Below are 18,477 nucleotides of genomic sequence, written 5' to 3'. Positions count from 1 at the left end.
AAGTGAAGTTTCGCTCTTGCCTTTGGCCAGCGACCAACGTTGCTGAGAAAAGCGAAGCTTTGCCCTTGTTTTCGGCCAGTGACTAACGCCGCTGCAGTCACATTCCTAAGAGGCTCCACGACCAATCCTCATCTTCCTCACCATGGTAGCCTTTGCTGTCTTCGCTGATCTACCAACAGTCGGTGGACTTAAGGAGAACGAAGGGCGGATTTAAGGAGAATGAAGGGAACGCCTGTGCCCTCATAGCAACAGCAATCGCAACAGTAGCAGTGATCTGCTCTTGCCCTACTCACGAAGTCTCTCGCTTGTAAATCATTCTTTGCATCGATCCAGGGCATGATAGAAGATAAGATTTCCCTAACTATATGAGGAAATATCTCTATTCTATTGAGGAAAATCCTCTATTCTATTGAGAGAAATCCTTTCTCCTAATTTATATGAGAGATAACATGTTAATGTATTGAAGCATTTTCATTTCTTCAATAAAGCTAAAGCTTTTTCTCTTTTTCAATAAAGCTTCTTCAATAATTGTTCTTATCTTCTATTCTTTCCATCATGGTATCAGAGCAGTGAGAAAAGTGAAGTTTCGCTCTTGCCTTTAGTCAGCGACCAACGTTGCTGAGAAAAGCGAAGCTTCGCCCTTGTCTTCGGCCAGCGACCAACGCCACTGCAGTCACATTCCTAAGAGGCTCCACGGCCAATCCTCATCTTCCTCACCGTGGTAGCCTTCGCTGCCTTCGCTGATCTGCCAATAGTCAGTGGACTTAAGGAGAACGAAGGGAATGCCTGTGCCCTCATAGCAACAGCAATCGCAATAATAGCACCATCTTGCGGGGGCATGATAGAAGATAAGATTTTCCCAACTATATGAGAAAATCTCTCTATTCTGTCAATGGAAATCCTTTCTCCTAATCTGTATAAATAGAAGAGGGAACATGTTAATGTATTGAAGCATTTTTTATTTCTTCAATAAAACTTCTTCAAAAAAGCTTCTTCAGTAATTGTTCTTATCTTCTATTCTTTTCATTGAATATGTCATCATGAGTGTCAAGAAAATGTCCCTCGGAATGGACGATGGAGTCCACTCGACATTTTCTGATAGAGATCTGCAGCAATTTTCATTTGCATCCGTGCCAAATCGAAGACTTAATCCACGACAAGACTCATTCTTTTACAGTATTCAGAAAATTAAAATGAAATTGATATTCTTTCTTTAGATACTAAACGTGTGCAGTTGATGATCTTTTTTTGTGTTCATTATTTACTGAGAAAAATAAGAAAAAGTTCCTCTCTGTTTTGACTGCCCATCTGCTTGACACTTGAGCTATTTCCCCACGGATACAAGCTAGTGAATCCTATGGTTCATGATTTATGTAACAAAACTTTCATACCGATTAAAACTTTCTACAAAATTTGAAATTGAAGAGAACTATTATAAAAAAAAATTGATACCGAGAAGAAATTAGTTTGGTAAGTCGTGAAAGTATTATATTTTGAAGATATTATGCACCTAAAATGTATTACATCCGTAAGGATAAAATTTATTCAATTTGTATTTTTTATATACATTATGGCTGAATAATATCGTTACTTCTTTTTTTTCATATGATATATGATTTTCTACTATTAATTTCAGTTTAAATTGGATGTTCTATTTTTTTTTCTAAAATTTCAAACTGCAGCGTGCTAGATGATGTTGGGATTTTACTTTATCGAATTAGCATAGATTAACACCAATGGTTTTTCTGCTACCATATGATCAAGGTTTATCAGGAAGTTTGAATCATGAGGATCTTACCCAAGTTTGAATCATTTTGAAAAATCATGAGGAGCTTCTATCATCGGAAAGAGTAAATGCAAGTAACTTGCCCGAATTAAATAGACATGAATCTTTATAGACGCAACAAGTATTAAGAGTTGTATGATACAGAAACATATTTCTCAACTGTAATAGGTCAAACAAATGTGTTTTTTTGAACATATTTGACAGAATTAGGTACTACAATTGCATTTTAATTCCATAGGCTGTTCGTGTACCTGTTGCAAATACGTACAAAAAAATACGTCATGTATCCTTGATCGTTCTTGTAGGCAACTTTGTTGCATGCTTCACCTCGATGAAGATTGCCCTGAGCAGTAGACCTGTAGGGCTCGTTGGTGCGTCGTCGAGTACTGTTTGTTTCCCATGCTTGCATACATCGGATACGTACGAGCACCGGTGCGCATGCATCGTTGTCGTCTCATCGACTTCTGGTGGCCGCAGCAGTAGTACGTGCTGCGGAGCACATTCTTTTAGGACATGCAGATCGTACATGTACTAAATTAAACCGCCAACCCCATGGCAAGCAAGCGGTTTTGCTGCCGTCTTGCGTAAGGCCAACCTCTGCGGTCAATCCTTCGAGTCCTCCTGTTCTCGACGCATCTATTCTCTATACCATAGAGGACCGATGCAGATCTGTCGTCCTCTACGTTATTCCTTCGTTGCTTCATTTCGTTGAAGAGTGCCCCAATTAGTAGACTGTCATATGCTGCTTGGTGACGGATCCCTACGGGTTCAAAGTTCAATAACCTTGATAGTCCCACCAAACCAATCTCTCCCCGACGCAGTCCTCCACAAAATCGAGATATATATTTGAGATCATAAATCTGGCCGAAGATGGTCCTCACCAAATCAGAGAACTCGTTCAAGGTGTTGGGCAGTGGGGCTCGGGTGATCATCTTTATCACAAAAGCCACGTCGTAGAGTCCGTGAAACGTAACATACTTGGAGCTGTAGGGTTGGCAGAAGAGCTTCACGCATACCAGATAGGCGCACCGCCGCGCGTCGATGCCGTGTCGTCGGTATTGCTGGAAGTCGTGCCCGCTCTGTGTCAACAACTCGATGGAGTCGGGAGAGGAAGCATCCACATCGGGATCGAAATCCGAAAAATTGAACTGCCAACAGCACCCCGGCCATGGGGTGTTGCCGCCTTCGTCGAACAAGGCGACGCCCAGCTGGATCAGGTGCATGTTATCCACGTTGTGCTTCACGTCATTGTATCTTTCTTCTTCGGTGGCATTGCGAGGGGTGTCGCGAATGAACCCCGGGAACTCCGTATCGATTGCCACTATCGGGTAGGAGCCACGGAGACTGAGGATGAGCTCCAAGTGCTCCACAAGGTTTGCCTTCCCCACGTTGATGGCCATGGCAAGCTGCACCACTCTCTCTTTCTCTTTCTCCTTCGCTTTCTCTTTCGCTTTCGCGCTCTCTCTTCACTAGCAGTAGTGTATGTACTTTGGGGTCACCCTCATTGGTGTTTATATAGACGATTTCCCGACGCATAACACAGATTTCTAACATTATTCATTGTATTAAGACGATGTTATAATTATTACTTTTTCTATTCATTTTGTATTGCCTACATTGGTAGCTCCCTTTCATCACCAAAGATTGTTTGCCTAGCAATTGGTTCTACGTTCCATATTAACCTTGCTACTTCATTAATTCCCTTCCCTTCTCTACCAAAAATATGTGTGATTCACCAACTTTCTCAGCTTATCCCTCATTTTATTCCTCACCTACCACAATGGATTAATTTTACTGCTCATCCAGCCCCTCCCTCATCATCGTCATTAATTCTAGACCGATCAATATTAAGTTGTGCCTCCCACAATGGTTTAATTAGGGCTTTCCTATTCCACATGTATTTGACATCCATTTCCCTTCCATTCGTTCCGTGTTTTGGTTTCCTTGATGATCGAGGACAAAGGCCGCAACTTTGTCTCTCACTAGACCACATCATATTAACCCATTGCTTCAAATCCTTCCCTTCCTCGTGCAATTGCCTGCCCCTTTAACCAATTAGGGAAATACTTCTAATTCTTTGTTCACATATATTCCATATAATTTTGAAAAACATGCCATGTGGGAAAATATGATTAATAATTCCTTTTTTTTTCTTCAAACACAAAAAGCAGTTGCTAGTATTTTCAATACCCATATTGGTCGATCTATCTAAGATTAGGAGCAACGCTGCGATTAACTTTCGACAAAAGACCTTCACCCTTAGCATAGTAGGAAGATGTCAAACCTTTCAAGCTTATATATAAATCTATTGGCTGACTTGGTAGATGCAACCCCATTCTAATCATACTTCCAATTCATGCCTAAGTATCATCACTTGGAATAAGAAAGATATCATAATTGATATCAAAAATTCACTTGAATCTAAAATTGCATTGACCAATTTCTTTAACATGTTACATAAATTTGAATTTGCATGGTTGGTTGATTCCTTTTAGATTTTGCTTCGATAGTGAAATGTTGTTTTTACCCAAATTGCATGTAGTCAGTTGTTTCTGTTTTTACACCTACCAATTTAATTATTTATAAAAAGCCATTGATTGTCTCTTTGTTTTTTTACTTAAGAGCCCCTATTTTCATATTTTAACTGGGTGTAGGAGTGCCCTTCTTTATTTTTATTTGACATCCATTGAATTGATTCATGTCTCATGAGTCAGAAACCCTATTTATTGGCAATTCAAATCAATTAGCTCCAATTTTCTCATTCGTTCAACACCGTAAGTGGTTTAAGTAGGTAAGCCATAATACCTTATGTATTTTATAATTCCAAAACTATCTAGTTAGGCAATTTCATGACGTTAGAACCTTATGTGTTTTATGTTTTCGATAACTTTTAGATGGATAGTTCAAGTCAACAAGCTTAAATACCCTCATGCGCCTTATGTATCACATCCAATATACCCGATGCGAGTCATTCAATTCGTCAAATTTCACTATCCTCGTGTGTCTCATATGATCAACAAAACCAAAATGGGTTATTCAAATTAGTATACTTATGATGCTCTCATACCTCTCATACATTCAACACTCCCTATGCATGTTATTCGAGTCAACACGCTCTGATCCTATAAGCATCACATGCATGTGACACCCACTATGGCAGTGACTCAAGATAACATACCCAGATGCCATTATATGTTTCATGTATCTGACATTCCTATGTGAGCGATTCAAGTCAGCATGCTCTAACGCCTAATGTCTCATGCATCTAGTATCCCCTATGTAGGTAGTTTGATTAGCATGTTGTAATGCCCATACGTGTCTCATGCATCTCACAAGCTCTACAATGGCTGACAAGTTGTGATGCGATCACATGTCTATGTGTCTCATGCATCTAATACCTTTTGCGAGAGCAGTTTAAGTTAGGAAGCCTTGATGCCCGTGCATGATTTATGCATTTGACACCCTCTATATAGGTGATTTACGTCATCAAGCTGTGATACCCTTATGCATCCAACATTGTTTTTGTGGCGGGTCTATGTCGACATATTACAATGTCGATGCATGATTCATGTGTTTGACACCACCAACACAAGTGGTTCAGGTCAAGTCCCAAATCATATATCTAAACACTATTTATATAGGCAATTTAAGTCAACACGCCTTGATTTCCTCATGTGTTATATAGTTAACACCCTTAGATATTTGACAACCTCTATGCGAGCAATTCAAATCATCACACCTTGACATTCATGTGTCTCATGTATTCAACGCCGTCAATGAGAGCGGTTTAAGTCAACAAGCCTCGTTGCCCTCATGTGCCTCATGCATTCAACACCTTTACATGGGTCATTCAAGTTGGCACACTCAAATACATCAACACCCTTTATGTGGGTTGTTCAAGTCTATACATCCAACACTTTTGCATGTCTTCTGCTTTTGACACCTACTATGCACGTGGTTAAGTAGACACACTCCAATGCCTTCATACGTCTTGTGCATCCCAGTACCACTATGTGTGTGTCTTATATCCTCACACATCTCATATGTTTGACACCTCATATGAGAGATATTCAAGTGGGTATGCCTAGATGCCCTTGTGTGTGTCTTATATCTTACAATCCTACTTTGGTGGTTCAAGTTGGCAAGCCTAGATACCCTCACATAACTAATCCATCTGATACACCATATATGAGTGGTTCAATTCAATGGCCATAATACCCTCATATGTCTAATTTATTTAATAAACCCCATACGAGTGATTCAAGTAGGCACATCGGTGCCCTCGCATGTTTGATATGATCGACACTTCTATATGAGAAATTCAAGTGAGTATACTCAAATGCCCTCACAAGTATCTTACATCTAATACTCTTATTTGGGTGCTCAAAGTTGGTAAATGTAGATGTCCTTGTGCATTTAATTCGTCTGGCATCTCCTATATGAACAGTTTAAGTCGGTAGCCGTGATACTCTCAACCTCATATGTGAGTGATTCAAATAAGCATGCATCGATACCCTCACATGTCTTATGTGATTGACACCTCTATGTAGGTAGTTCAAGTCACTCTGCCATCACACACTCACATGTTTTATACATCCAATACCCCTATGCATTTAGTTCAATTGGGAATACCTCAAAAGCCCCGAGTGTCTCATGCATCTAACACCACCTTTATGCAGGTGGTCGAAGTCAGCATGCCCAAAGCTCTTGCATTTCTCATATGTCTAATGCTTCTATACAAGTGATTCAAGTCGGTGCATCCAAATGCCTTCATATGTCTTATGTATTCGACACCCCCTAAAGAGGATGTTCAAGTCAACATGCTACAACACCCCTCTACATCTCATTTGTCTCACACCCCCTAAATAAGTAGTTTATGACAATAAGCCCTAATGCCTTTGTATGTCTCATGTATTCAACAATCCCTATGTTAGCAATGTTGGCATGCTCTCGCATGCTCATACATCTCTTGCATTTGCACCCTACGTGGGTAGTTCAAGTCAACACATTCTAATGCCCTCATGCTTCTAATATATCTAACACTTCCTACATAAATAGTTCAATGCATGCCTTAGTACCCTTGTGCATCTTATGTGACTAACACCCCTTTATATGGGCAATTCAAATGGCATGCCTTGATACTCTTGTGCATCTCATGTTTACGACACCCTTATGTGAGTGATCAAATATTAGCAAGCCCCGATGGCCTTATGTATCTTATGTATCCAAGACCCCCATATGGGCACTTTAAGTTGGCATTCATGACTCCCTCACACATCTAACGCATTTGACACCCCCTTAGGTTATTCAAGAAGCCATGCTCCTAAGGCCCTTATGTCTCTTATGTGTTTAAAACCCACTATGCAGGATATTCAAGTCTATGCTACACAATGCCCTCTTGTGTCTTATGCATTCAACACCCCCTATGTTGATGATTTGAGTTCAGACATCATGATAGCCTCTCATGTCTTATGTGTCTCTAGCCCCTATACTAACAATTCAGCATACTCTGATGACCTCGTGTATCTCATGCGTCTAACACCATCTTTGTAGCCAATTTAGGTCCACATGCTTGATGCCTTACGCCTCTCGTGTCCAACACCACCTACATGTGTGGTTCAAGTTGCACACCCCAATCTCTCATGCATCTCATGTGATTGAGACACTCTATATACAATATTTAAGTCGACACACCCTAATGCACTACTAGATCTAGTGCATCTAACTCCTTTGAACATTTGATGGCCCTACATGAACAGTTAGATTCAACACACCTAAATGTTCTTGTGCATCTCATTTGTCTGACACCCCTAATGTAATTAATCAACTCCACACACCATAATGCCCTCGTGTATCTCTTGCATTTGACACCTACTACATAGGTGGCTTGTGTCACTTGTCACGATACCCTTACTTGTCTTATGTATCTAACAACCCCGTACACAAGCAGTTCAAGTCTACATGCAATGATACCCTCATACATCTTATGCGTTTGAAACCTATGTTGAAACAATTAACCTTGGCATTCTAAGATACTTGTGTATGTCTTATATGTTTAACACCTTCTTTGCAAGTGGTCCAAGTCACACATCAATACACCCTCAAATATTTCATATATTCGATAGCTACTAGTAGATACTTAAAGTCAGTATGCCTCAACAACAACATGCCTCTTATGCATTTGACACCCATTAACACCTTCATATGTCTAATGCGTCTATACACATGCTACATGGGTGATTGAAGTTAGCTCGCTCTCACACTCCTGTGCATCTAACACCCTCATATGTTTGACAATCCTATACGAGTGGTTCAAGTTGGAATGCCTCAACTTTGAAGCATCTCATGCATCCAACATGTTGGAACGTAGGCAGTTAATGTCAACAAGCCTCAATTCTCTCACACATCTCATGAGTTTGACACTCTTATATGGGCAACCAAAGCGTTGTCTCCTCATTCCATAAAATGCATCCATTAGAGATTTAAAAATATATATATGTCTCATTTAATTGTTTTCTAAAATAGACAAAAATAATTAAGGTATTAGAGATTAATATTGTGCTATGGAATAGGACGTTTACTTCTAATTTTGTATCAAAATGATTGCACACCTCTTATGATTTATCACGTGAGTTAATCATTTGACCATTTGATCGCTGCTATCAGACATATTTCATTCACAATTAAGTTCTAATTAGACAACCTCATAATATAGCCTTTGCTACAATGATATCTACGTAATACTGCTTTTATCATGAATAAACCATAGTATAATATAAATTTTTTTTTCCTTCTAATACTAATGCAATAATTAAGTTGAAATTCATGAGTATTCCCATCCTCTAAGTTAATAAAGTCTGATAGAAAATATTTTGGTAACCAATCCCCGTCCACCAGCTAATCATTCTAAAAGCGCTAACATTGAAGAAAAAAGTCGAATCACCCACTAGGAAATAACGTGATGGGTGGTTATGGTTTGTTTTCTATGGATAATAATCCACGGGAGGTCATTTGGACTGGCCCTATCGACTTCTGTGGCCAATAGTTCATGAAGGTTGTTCGGGCCTGTTTATCCCTCTATCGGCCCCCATGGACAATAGTTCATAGGAGGTCGTTCAAACATATCACCTCTACAGACAAAACAAGGGAGACGTTCGGGCTATTATGGAGGATCTCCTTAGTTGGTCAAGTATAAAAGCCGAACCCTGGTGTCGGCCTAAGACTCAGACCTCTTTCCAAAAACCTCTCACACCCTATGTAATTTTCAGAATTAACTTGTGAATTGGAGGAGTTGGGTTAGAAAATTCCTCCCGACGCTAACCTTTGCGTAATAACCCACCAAAAAGCCCACCTCGGCTTGACCTCAAGACCACCTCAGATAGGTCAAGGTTATGCGAAGACCACCTTAGTCGCACTAGGACTACCACAAGGGTTCCTCGGACGTCTATACACCTTTGGGACAAGACCAAGCTGGGCTGACTCGACCGTCCATGATGCGTCCCCTCAATAATTTGGCACTAGAAGGAGGGCATTGAATATCGTAGGAATGCCCGCCTATGTGTTGGAAAATCTAGGGGCGATATCACATGCGCAGTAGAAGAATATTAAAAATAAAATCCCTAATTTCTCAAAATATGTGTTCATCATCGTGCGAAGATTGGTGCACAAAAATTAAGAAACTTAAAATTGTGTATATGAAAGATTATATTACCTAGGGAGATCGTATATCCTTGAATCCTTGCAAATCTCTAGAAGAGGGTGAAGGAGGTCAAGTGTCATTCTCTCTAGTAGTGATCCACACAACATGGTTGCGACGATGCTCCTTAAAACTCCAAACCTGTTATCTGAGGAGGAGAAGGGGAGGACAATAGGAGAGGCAATCAAAAAAGCCCTAGCCTATGAACCATTAGTTCCTTGTCTACTTAACTCTAATGGATCCAACTCTATTGAGTATTAGATCTCCATCTAACTATCTAAGCCTCGTAGATTAGTAGATCTCTATCTAATAATCTCTTATTGACTCTTATTGGATTTCATCCATAGGATCTAATAATTCATGAGCTTATTGGATATCCAATAAGATAGGAGCTCAAGCCGATATCTTATATCCGAACCATTACATATCGCAACACCTACCATATGCGTGTGACCATATAGGCCCAATATCGAGCTGGTCGTGAGTCATAATTGTCAGAACTCATTCTGGCTCATTGAATTATTATCTCCATAATAATTCACTCGACTCATCGATTGCGGACGTACTATGCCACTACGTCGTAGTCCCTATATGATATAGGAGAATCCAATCCTATGGATCTATCTATCCTTAGTTACCATGTACATATAGTCTCTCAACCATCTACTATTCCAAAGACCATATATCGAGCATGGTACTATCATGCCCATACGGTTTCTTATCGAGTCTTGCTCTAATCGGATTTTCCCGGAAAACTCTTTCTCTCTCAATCCGAATCACCTTGGCCAAGTATTTGTTTGAGCAAGAAAATAGAATATTTCTCTCATGATACCGAGAGTGGATGATCCTCTATCGATACTCAATAACCCTCATAAGGTTGGCTGCCACTCTCAATAACAAATTGTACTAGATTTGAAAATTTCAAATCTATAAGTCTGGTATCAAAGAATGGAATACTCATACAGGACATCCTTGATGTCTCAAGTCTAAGGACAATATAAACTATTGGGACTACGGAATTACTGTTTGTTAAGAAGGTATCATCAACCATCCAGTATTCCGTGAGCAGATCAATTAGTGAACTCATTCTCCAATGAGCACTTGTATTGTATCTTTAATGTCCCCGCACAAGTAGCTATGAGACCAGCTGACTCCATCATATGGACAAGTATACAACGCACCAGTTTGTCCGGTTATCTCAATGTCCTTCTCGAGTAACCTATGACCGAGATTATTTAGGGTCTATGTTTAAAGGTGAATTAGTCTCATTATTGTAATCCTATCATGATCTGATTCCTATTGTATAGATCCATATGTCATCACTCACGTGAATGACTTGCAGGGCACCCATGACTAACACCTAGGCCCCTTGTGTCCAACACCACCTATATGTGTGGTTCAAGTTACACACCCCAATCTCTCATGTATCTCATGTAATTGATACACCCTATATAGACTATGTAAGTCAACACACTCTAATGCGCTACTAGATCTAGTGCATCTAACTTCCTTGAACATTTGATGGCTATACATGAGCAGTTAGAGTTAACACACCTAAATGCCCTTGTGCATCTCATTTGTCTGAGATCTCTCATGTAAGCTATTAACTCTACACACCATAATGCCCTCATATATCTCTTGCATTTGACACCCACTACATAGTTAGCTTATGTCACCTATCACGACACCCTTACTTGTCTTATGCATCAAACAACCCCATACGCAAGCAGTTCAAGTCCACATGCAATGATACCCTCATAAGTCTTATGTGTTTGAAACCTTTGTAGAGGTGGTTCACCTTGGCATTCCAAGATACTCTTGTATGTCTTATATGTTTAACACTTCCTTTACAAGTGGTCCAAGTCCACACATCATGACACCCTCAAATATTTCACATGTCCGATAGCTACTAGCAGATTCTTAAAGTCAATATGCCTCAACACTAACATGCCTCTTATGCATTCGACACCGATTAACACTTTCATGTCCAATGCGTCCACACATGCTACATGGGTGGTTGAAGTTAGCTCGCTCTCACATCCTTGTGCATCTAACACCCTCTCATATGTTTGACAATCCTATACGAGTGGTTCAAGTTGTAATGCCTCAACTTTGAAGCATCTCATGCATCCAACAAACCTAATGCAGGTAGTTAATGTCAACAAGCCTCAATTCCCTCACACATCTCATGAGTTTGACACTCTTATATGGGCAACCAAAGCGTTGTCTCCTCATTCCATAAAATGCATCCAATTGAAATTAAAAAAAAAATGTCTCATTTAATTGTTTTCTAAAATGGACAACAATAATTATGGTATTAGAGATGAATATTGTGCTATGGAATAGGATGTTTTCTTCTAATTTTGTATCAAAATGATTGCACACCTCTTATGATTTATCACATGGGTTAATCATTTGACCATTTGATCGCTGCTATCAGACATATTTCATTCACAATTAAGTTCTAATATTAGACAACCTCATAATATAACCTTTGCTACATTGATATCTATGTAATATTGCTTTTATCATGAATAAACCACAGTATAAGAAATAATTTTTTCCTTCCAATACTAATGCAATAATTAAGATGAAATTCATGAGCATTCCCATCTTCTAAGTTAATAAAGTTTGATAGAAAATATTTTGGTAACCAATCACCATCCACCAACTAATCATTCTAAAAGCGCTAACATTGAAGAAAAAAGTCGAATCACCCACTAGGAAATAACGTGGTGGGTGGTTATGGTTTGTCGATTTCTATACATAATAATCCACGAGAGGTCATTTGGACTGGCCCTGTCGACTTCCGTGGCCAACAATTCATGGAGGTTGTTCGGGCCTGTTTATCTCTCTATCGGCCCCCATGGACAATAGTTCATAGGAGGTCGTTTGAACATATCACCCCTACAAACAAAACAAGGGAGACGTTGGGGCTATTATGGAGGATCTCCTTAGTTGGTCAGGTATAAAAGCCGACCCCTAGTGTCGGCCCAGGAGTCGGACCTTTTTCCAAAAACCTCTCACACCCTATGTAATTTTCGGAACTAACTTATGCGTTGGAGGAGTCAGGTTAGAAAATTCCTCCTGACGCTAACCTTTGCGCAATAACCCACCAGAAAGCCCACCTCGGCCTGACCTCAAGACCACCTCGGATAGGTCAAGGTTATGCGAAGACCACCTTAGTCGCGCTAGGACTACCACAAGGGTTCCTCGGATGTCTCTACGCCTTTAGGACAAGACCAAGCTGGGCTGACTCGACCGTCGATGATGCATCCCCTCAATAATTTGGCACTAGAAGGAGGGCATTGAATATCGTAGGAATTCCTGCCTATGTTTTGGAAAATCTAGGGGCAATATCACATGCGTAGTGAAAGAATATTAAAAACAAAATCCCTAATTTCTCAAAAGATGTGTTCATTGTCGTGCGAAGATTGATGAACAAAAATCGAGAAACTTAAAACTGTGTATATGAAAGATTGTATTACCTAGGGAGTTCATATATCTTTGAATCCTTGAATCCTTAACAATTTGGCACTAGAAGGAGGACCTTGAATATAGTAGGAATATCTGCCCATGAACCCTTTACACAAATGGGAAGCTACTTTAATAGTGCAAAGATTGAGTGCTCCAGTGAAGAAACTCTACCCCCAATCTATAGCACCTTTACACAAATGGGCAGCTACCCTCCTTTCCCCAATTGGATGCAACCACCTCCACTTAGACACTAGGGTATTACTGGCCTCTATTCAATGACTTAGAACTCTCACCTTCGAGGATGAATATGAGGCACTTGGTTGTCCCTGCAATGGCATTATTGAACATCATGAACCAAGTGTAGGAGCTCACAAGCATAATGCAGGCAATCGCTCCGCTCTTATCCTAACTAAGTCAACAGACTATCTTGTCATCGCAACCACGACCGATATCTCAACCACCACTAGCACCCGCACCTATCGGGGTCATAGATGCCCTACAAATCGATGACACGGTATCGACGCGCAGCGGTGCACATATCTGGTATGCATGAAACTCTTCTGCCAACCCTACAGCTCCAAGTATGTTATGTTTCATGGACTCTACGACGTGGCATTTGTGATAAAGATGATCACCCGAGCCCCACTGCCCAACACATTGAACGACTTCTCTGATTTGGTGAGGACCATCTTTGGCCAGATTTATGATCTCAAATATATATCTCGATTTTGTGGAGGACTTCCTCAGGGAGAGATTGGTTTGGTGGGACTATCAAGGTTATTGAACTTTGAACCCATAGGGATCCGTCACCAAGCAGCATATGACAGTCTACTAATTGGGGCACTCTTCAACAAAATGAAGCAACAAAGGCATGACATAGAGGACAACAGATCTGCATCAGTCCTCTATGGCATAGATAATAGAAGCGTCGAGAACAGGACTCGAAGGATTGACCGCAGAGGTTGGCCTTACCCAAGACGGCAGTAACACCCCTTGGCTGCCATGGGGTTGGCGGTTGAATTTAGAGGGAACATGTTAATGTATTGAAGCATTTTTCATTTCTTAAATAAAGCTTCTTCACTTCTTCAATAAAGCTTCTTCAAGTTTCGCTCTTGCCTTTGGCCAACGACCAACGTCATTGAGAAAAGACTAACGCCGCTGCAGGCACATTCCTAAGAGGCTCCACGACCAATCCTCATCTTCCTCATTGCGGTAGCCTTCGCTGTCTTCGCTGATCTGCCAACAGTCGGTGGACTTAAGGAGAATGAAGGGTGGATTTAAGGAAAATGAAGGGAACGCCTGTGCCCTCACAGCAACAGCAATCGCAACAGTAGCAGCGATCTGCTCTTGCCCTACTCACGAAGTCTCTCGCTTGTAAATCATTCTTTGCATCGATCCAAGATTGGTATCCTTATCAGGAGCACCATCTTGTGGGGGCATGATAGAAGATAAGATTTTCCCAACTATATGAGGAAATCTCTCTATTCTGTTGAGGAAAATCCTCTATTCTGTTGAGGGAAATCCTTTCATTTTCATTTCTTCAATAAAGCTAAAGCTTCTTCAATAATTGTTCTTATCTTCTATTCTTTCTATCATGGTATCAAAGCAATGAGAAAAGTGAAGTTTCGCTCTTGCCTTTGGCCAGCGACCAACGTTGCTGAGAAAAGCGAAGCTTTGCCCTTGTTTTCGGCCAGTGACTAACGCCGCTGCAGTCATATTCCTAAGAGGCTCCACGACCAATCCTCATCTTCCTCACCATGGTAGCCTTTGCTGTCTTCGCTGATCTATCAACAGTCGGTGGACTTAAGGAGAACGAAGGGCGGATTTAAGGAGAATGAAGGGAACGCCTGTGCCCTCATAGCAACAGCAATCGCAACAGTAGCAGTGATCTGCTCTTGCCCTACTCACGAAGTCTCTCGCTTGTGAATCATTCTTTGCATCGATCCAGGGCATGATAGAAGATAAGATTTCCCTAACTATATGAGGAAATATCTCTATTCTATTGAGGAAAATCCTCTATTCTATTGAGAGAAATCCTTTCTCCTAATTTATATGAGAGATAACATGTTAATGTATTGAAGCATTTTCATTTCTTCAATAAAGCTAAAGCTTTTTCTCTTTTTCAATAAAGCTTCTTCAATAATTGTTCTTATCTTCTATTCTTTCCATCATGGTATCAGAGCAGTGAGAAAAGTGAAGTTTCGCTCTTGCCTTTAGTCAGCGACCAACGTTGCTGAGAAAAGCGAAGCTTCGCCCTTGTCTTCGGCCAGCGACCAACGCCACTGCAGTCACATTCCTAAGAGGCTCCACGGCCAATCCTCATCTTCCTCACCGTGGTAGCCTTCGCTGCCTTCGCTGATCTGCCAATAGTCAGTGGACTTAAGGAGAACGAAGGGAATGCCTGTGCCCTCATAGCAACAGCAATCGCAATAATAGCACCATCTTGCGGGGGCATGATAGAAGATAAGATTTTCCCAACTATATGAGAAAATCTCTCTATTCTGTCGATGAAAATCCTTTCTCCTAATCTGTATAAATAGAAGAGGGAACATGTTAATGTATTGAAGCATTTTTTATTTCTTCAATAAAACTTCTTCAAAAAAGCTTCTTCAGTAATTGTTCTTATCTTCTATTCTTTTCATTGAATATGTCATCATGAGTGTCAAGAAAATGTCCCTCGGAATGGACGATGGAGTCCACTCGACATTTTCTGATAGAGATCTGCAGCAATTTTCATTTGCATCTGTGCCAAATCGAAGACTTAATCCACGACAAGACTCATTCTTTTACAGTATTCAGAAAATTAAAATGAAATTGATATTCTTTCTTTAGATACTAAACGTGTGAAGTTGATGATCTTTTTTTGTGTTCATTATTTACTGAGAAAAATAAGAAAAAGTTCCTCTCTGTTTTGACTGCCCATCTGCTTGACACTTGAGCTATTTCCCCACGGATACAAGCTAGTGAATCCTATGGTTCATGATTTATGTAACAAAACTTTCATACCGATTAAAACTTTCTACAAAATTTGAAATTGAAGAGAACTATTATTAAAAAAAAATTTGATACCGAGAAGAAATTAGTTTGGTAAGTCGTGAAAGTATTATATTTTGAAGATATTATACACCTAAAATGTATTACATCCGTAAGGATAAAATTTATTCAATTTGTATTTTTTATATACATTATGGCTGAATAATATCGTTACTTCTTTTTTTTCATATGATATATGATTTTCTACTATTAATTTCAGTTTAAATTGGATGTTCTATTTTTTTTTCTAAAATTTCAAACTGCAGCGTGCTAGATGATGTTGGGATTTTACTTTATCGAATTAGCATAGATTAACACCAATGGTTTTTCTGCTACCATATGATCAAGGTTTATCAGGAAGTTTGAATCATGAGGATCTTACCCAAGTTTGAATCATTTTGAAAAATCATGAGGAGCTTCTATCATCGGAAAGAGTAAATGCAAGTAACTTGCCCGAATTAAATAGACATGAATCTTTATAGACGCAACAAGTATTAAGAGTTGTATGATACAGAAACATATTTCTCAACTGTAATAGGTCAAACAAATGTGTTTTTTTGAACATATTTGACAGAATTAGGTACTACAATTGCATTTTAATTCCATAGGCTGTTCGTGTACCTGTTGCAAATACGTACAAAAAAATACGTCATGTATCCTTGATCGTTCTTGTAGGCAACTTTGTTGCATGCTTCACCTCGATGAAGATTGCCCTGAGCAGTAGACCTGTAGGGCTCGTTGGTGCGTCGTCGAGTACTGTTTGTTTCCCATGCTTGCATACATCGGATACGTACGAGCACCGGTGCGCATGCATCGTTGTCGTCTCATCGACTTCTGGTGGCCGCAGCAGTAGTACGTGCTGCGGAGCACATTCTTTTAGGACATGCAGATCGTACATGTACTAAATTAAACCGCCAACCCCATGGCAAGCAAGCGGTTTTGCTGCCGTCTTGCGTAAGGCCAACCTCTGCGGTCAATCCTTCGAGTCCTCCTGTTCTCGACGCATCTATTCTCTATACCATAGAGGACCGATGCAGATCTGTCGTCCTCTACGTTATTCCTTCGTTGCTTCATTTCGTTGAAGAGTGCCCCAATTAGTAGACTGTCATATGCTGCTTGGTGACGGATCCCTACGGGTTCAAAGTTCAATAACCTTGATAGTCCCACCAAACCAATCTCTCCCCGACGCAGTCCTCCACAAAATCGAGATATATATTTGAGATCATAAATCTGGCCGAAGATGGTCCTCACCAAATCAGAGAACTCGTTCAAGGTGTTGGGCAGTGGGGCTCGGGTGATCATCTTTATCACAAAAGCCACGTCGTAGAGTCCGTGAAACGTAACATACTTGGAGCTGTAGGGTTGGCAGAAGAGCTTCACGCATACCAGATAGGCGCACCGCCGCGCGTCGATGCCGTGTCGTCGGTATTGCTGGAAGTCGTGCCCGCTCTGTGTCAACAACTCGATGGAGTCGGGAGAGGAAGCATCCACATCGGGATCGAAATCCGAAAAATTGAACTGCCAACAGCACCCCGGCCATGGGGTGTTGCCGCCTTCGTCGAACAAGGCGACGCCCAGCTGGATCAGGTGCATGTTATCCACGTTGTGCTTCACGTCATTGTATCTTTCTTCTTCGGTGGCATTGCGAGGGGTGTCGCGAATGAACCCCGGGAACTCCGTATCGATTGCCACTATCGGGTAGGAGCCACGGAGACTGAGGATGAGCTCCAAGTGCTCCACAAGGTTTGCCTTCCCCACGTTGATGGCCATGGCAAGCTGCACCACTCTCTCTTTCTCTTTCTCCTTCGCTTTCTCTTTCGCTTTCGCGCTCTCTCTTCACTAGCAGTAGTGTATGTACTTTGGGGTCACCCTCATTGGTGTTTATATAGACGATTTCCCGACGCATAACACAGATTTCTAACATTATTCATTGTATTAAGACGATGTTATAATTATTACTTTTTCTATTCATTTTGTATTGCCTACATTGGTAGCTCCCTTTCATCACCAAAGATTGTTTGCCTAGCAATTGGTTCTACGTTCCATATTAACCTTGCTACTTCATTAATTCCCTTCCCTTCTCTACCAAAAATATGTGTGATTCACCAACTTTCTCAGCTTATCCCTCATTTTATTCCTCACCTACCACAATGGATTAATTTTACTGCTCATCCAGCCCCTCCCTCATCATCGTCATTAATTCTAGACCGATCAATATTAAGTTGTGCCTCCCACAATGGTTTAATTAGGGCTTTCCTATTCCACATGTATTTGACATCCATTTCCCTTCCATTCGTTCCGTGTTTTGGTTTCCTTGATGATCGAGGACAAAGGCCGCAACTTTGTCTCTCACTAGACCACATCATATTAACCCATTGCTTCAAATCCTTCCCTTCCTCGTGCAATTGCCTGCCCCTTTAACCAATTAGGGAAATACTTCTAATTCTTTGTTCACATATATTCCATATAATTTTGAAAAACATGC

General features: G+C 40.6%; 2 protein-coding genes across 2 annotated transcripts; both read right to left on the bottom strand.

The window, feature by feature from the left end:
- Window positions 1-2,322: 2,322 nt before the first annotated feature.
- LOC135597964 (probable CCR4-associated factor 1 homolog 11) lies at window positions 2,323-3,186 on the bottom strand. The gene has a single exon (XM_065091477.1). It carries the CDS (start codon window positions 3,184-3,186, stop codon window positions 2,323-2,325), a length of 864 nt encoding a protein of 287 aa, XP_064947549.1.
- Window positions 3,187-16,898: 13,712 nt separating this feature from the next.
- Window positions 16,899-17,762, bottom strand: LOC135597963 (probable CCR4-associated factor 1 homolog 11). The gene has a single exon (XM_065091476.1). It carries the CDS (start codon window positions 17,760-17,762, stop codon window positions 16,899-16,901), a length of 864 nt encoding a protein of 287 aa, XP_064947548.1.
- Between the last annotated feature and the right edge of the window lie 715 nt (window positions 17,763-18,477).

The sequence above is a fragment of the Musa acuminata genome, chromosome BXJ2-1, assembly GCF_036884655.1.
Source record: "Musa acuminata AAA Group cultivar baxijiao chromosome BXJ2-1, Cavendish_Baxijiao_AAA, whole genome shotgun sequence".
In the NCBI taxonomy this organism is placed as follows: domain Eukaryota; kingdom Viridiplantae; phylum Streptophyta; class Magnoliopsida; order Zingiberales; family Musaceae; genus Musa; species Musa acuminata.
Note: the sequence above shows the minus strand (reverse complement) of the source record. Positions and strands in the feature narration are given on the sequence as shown.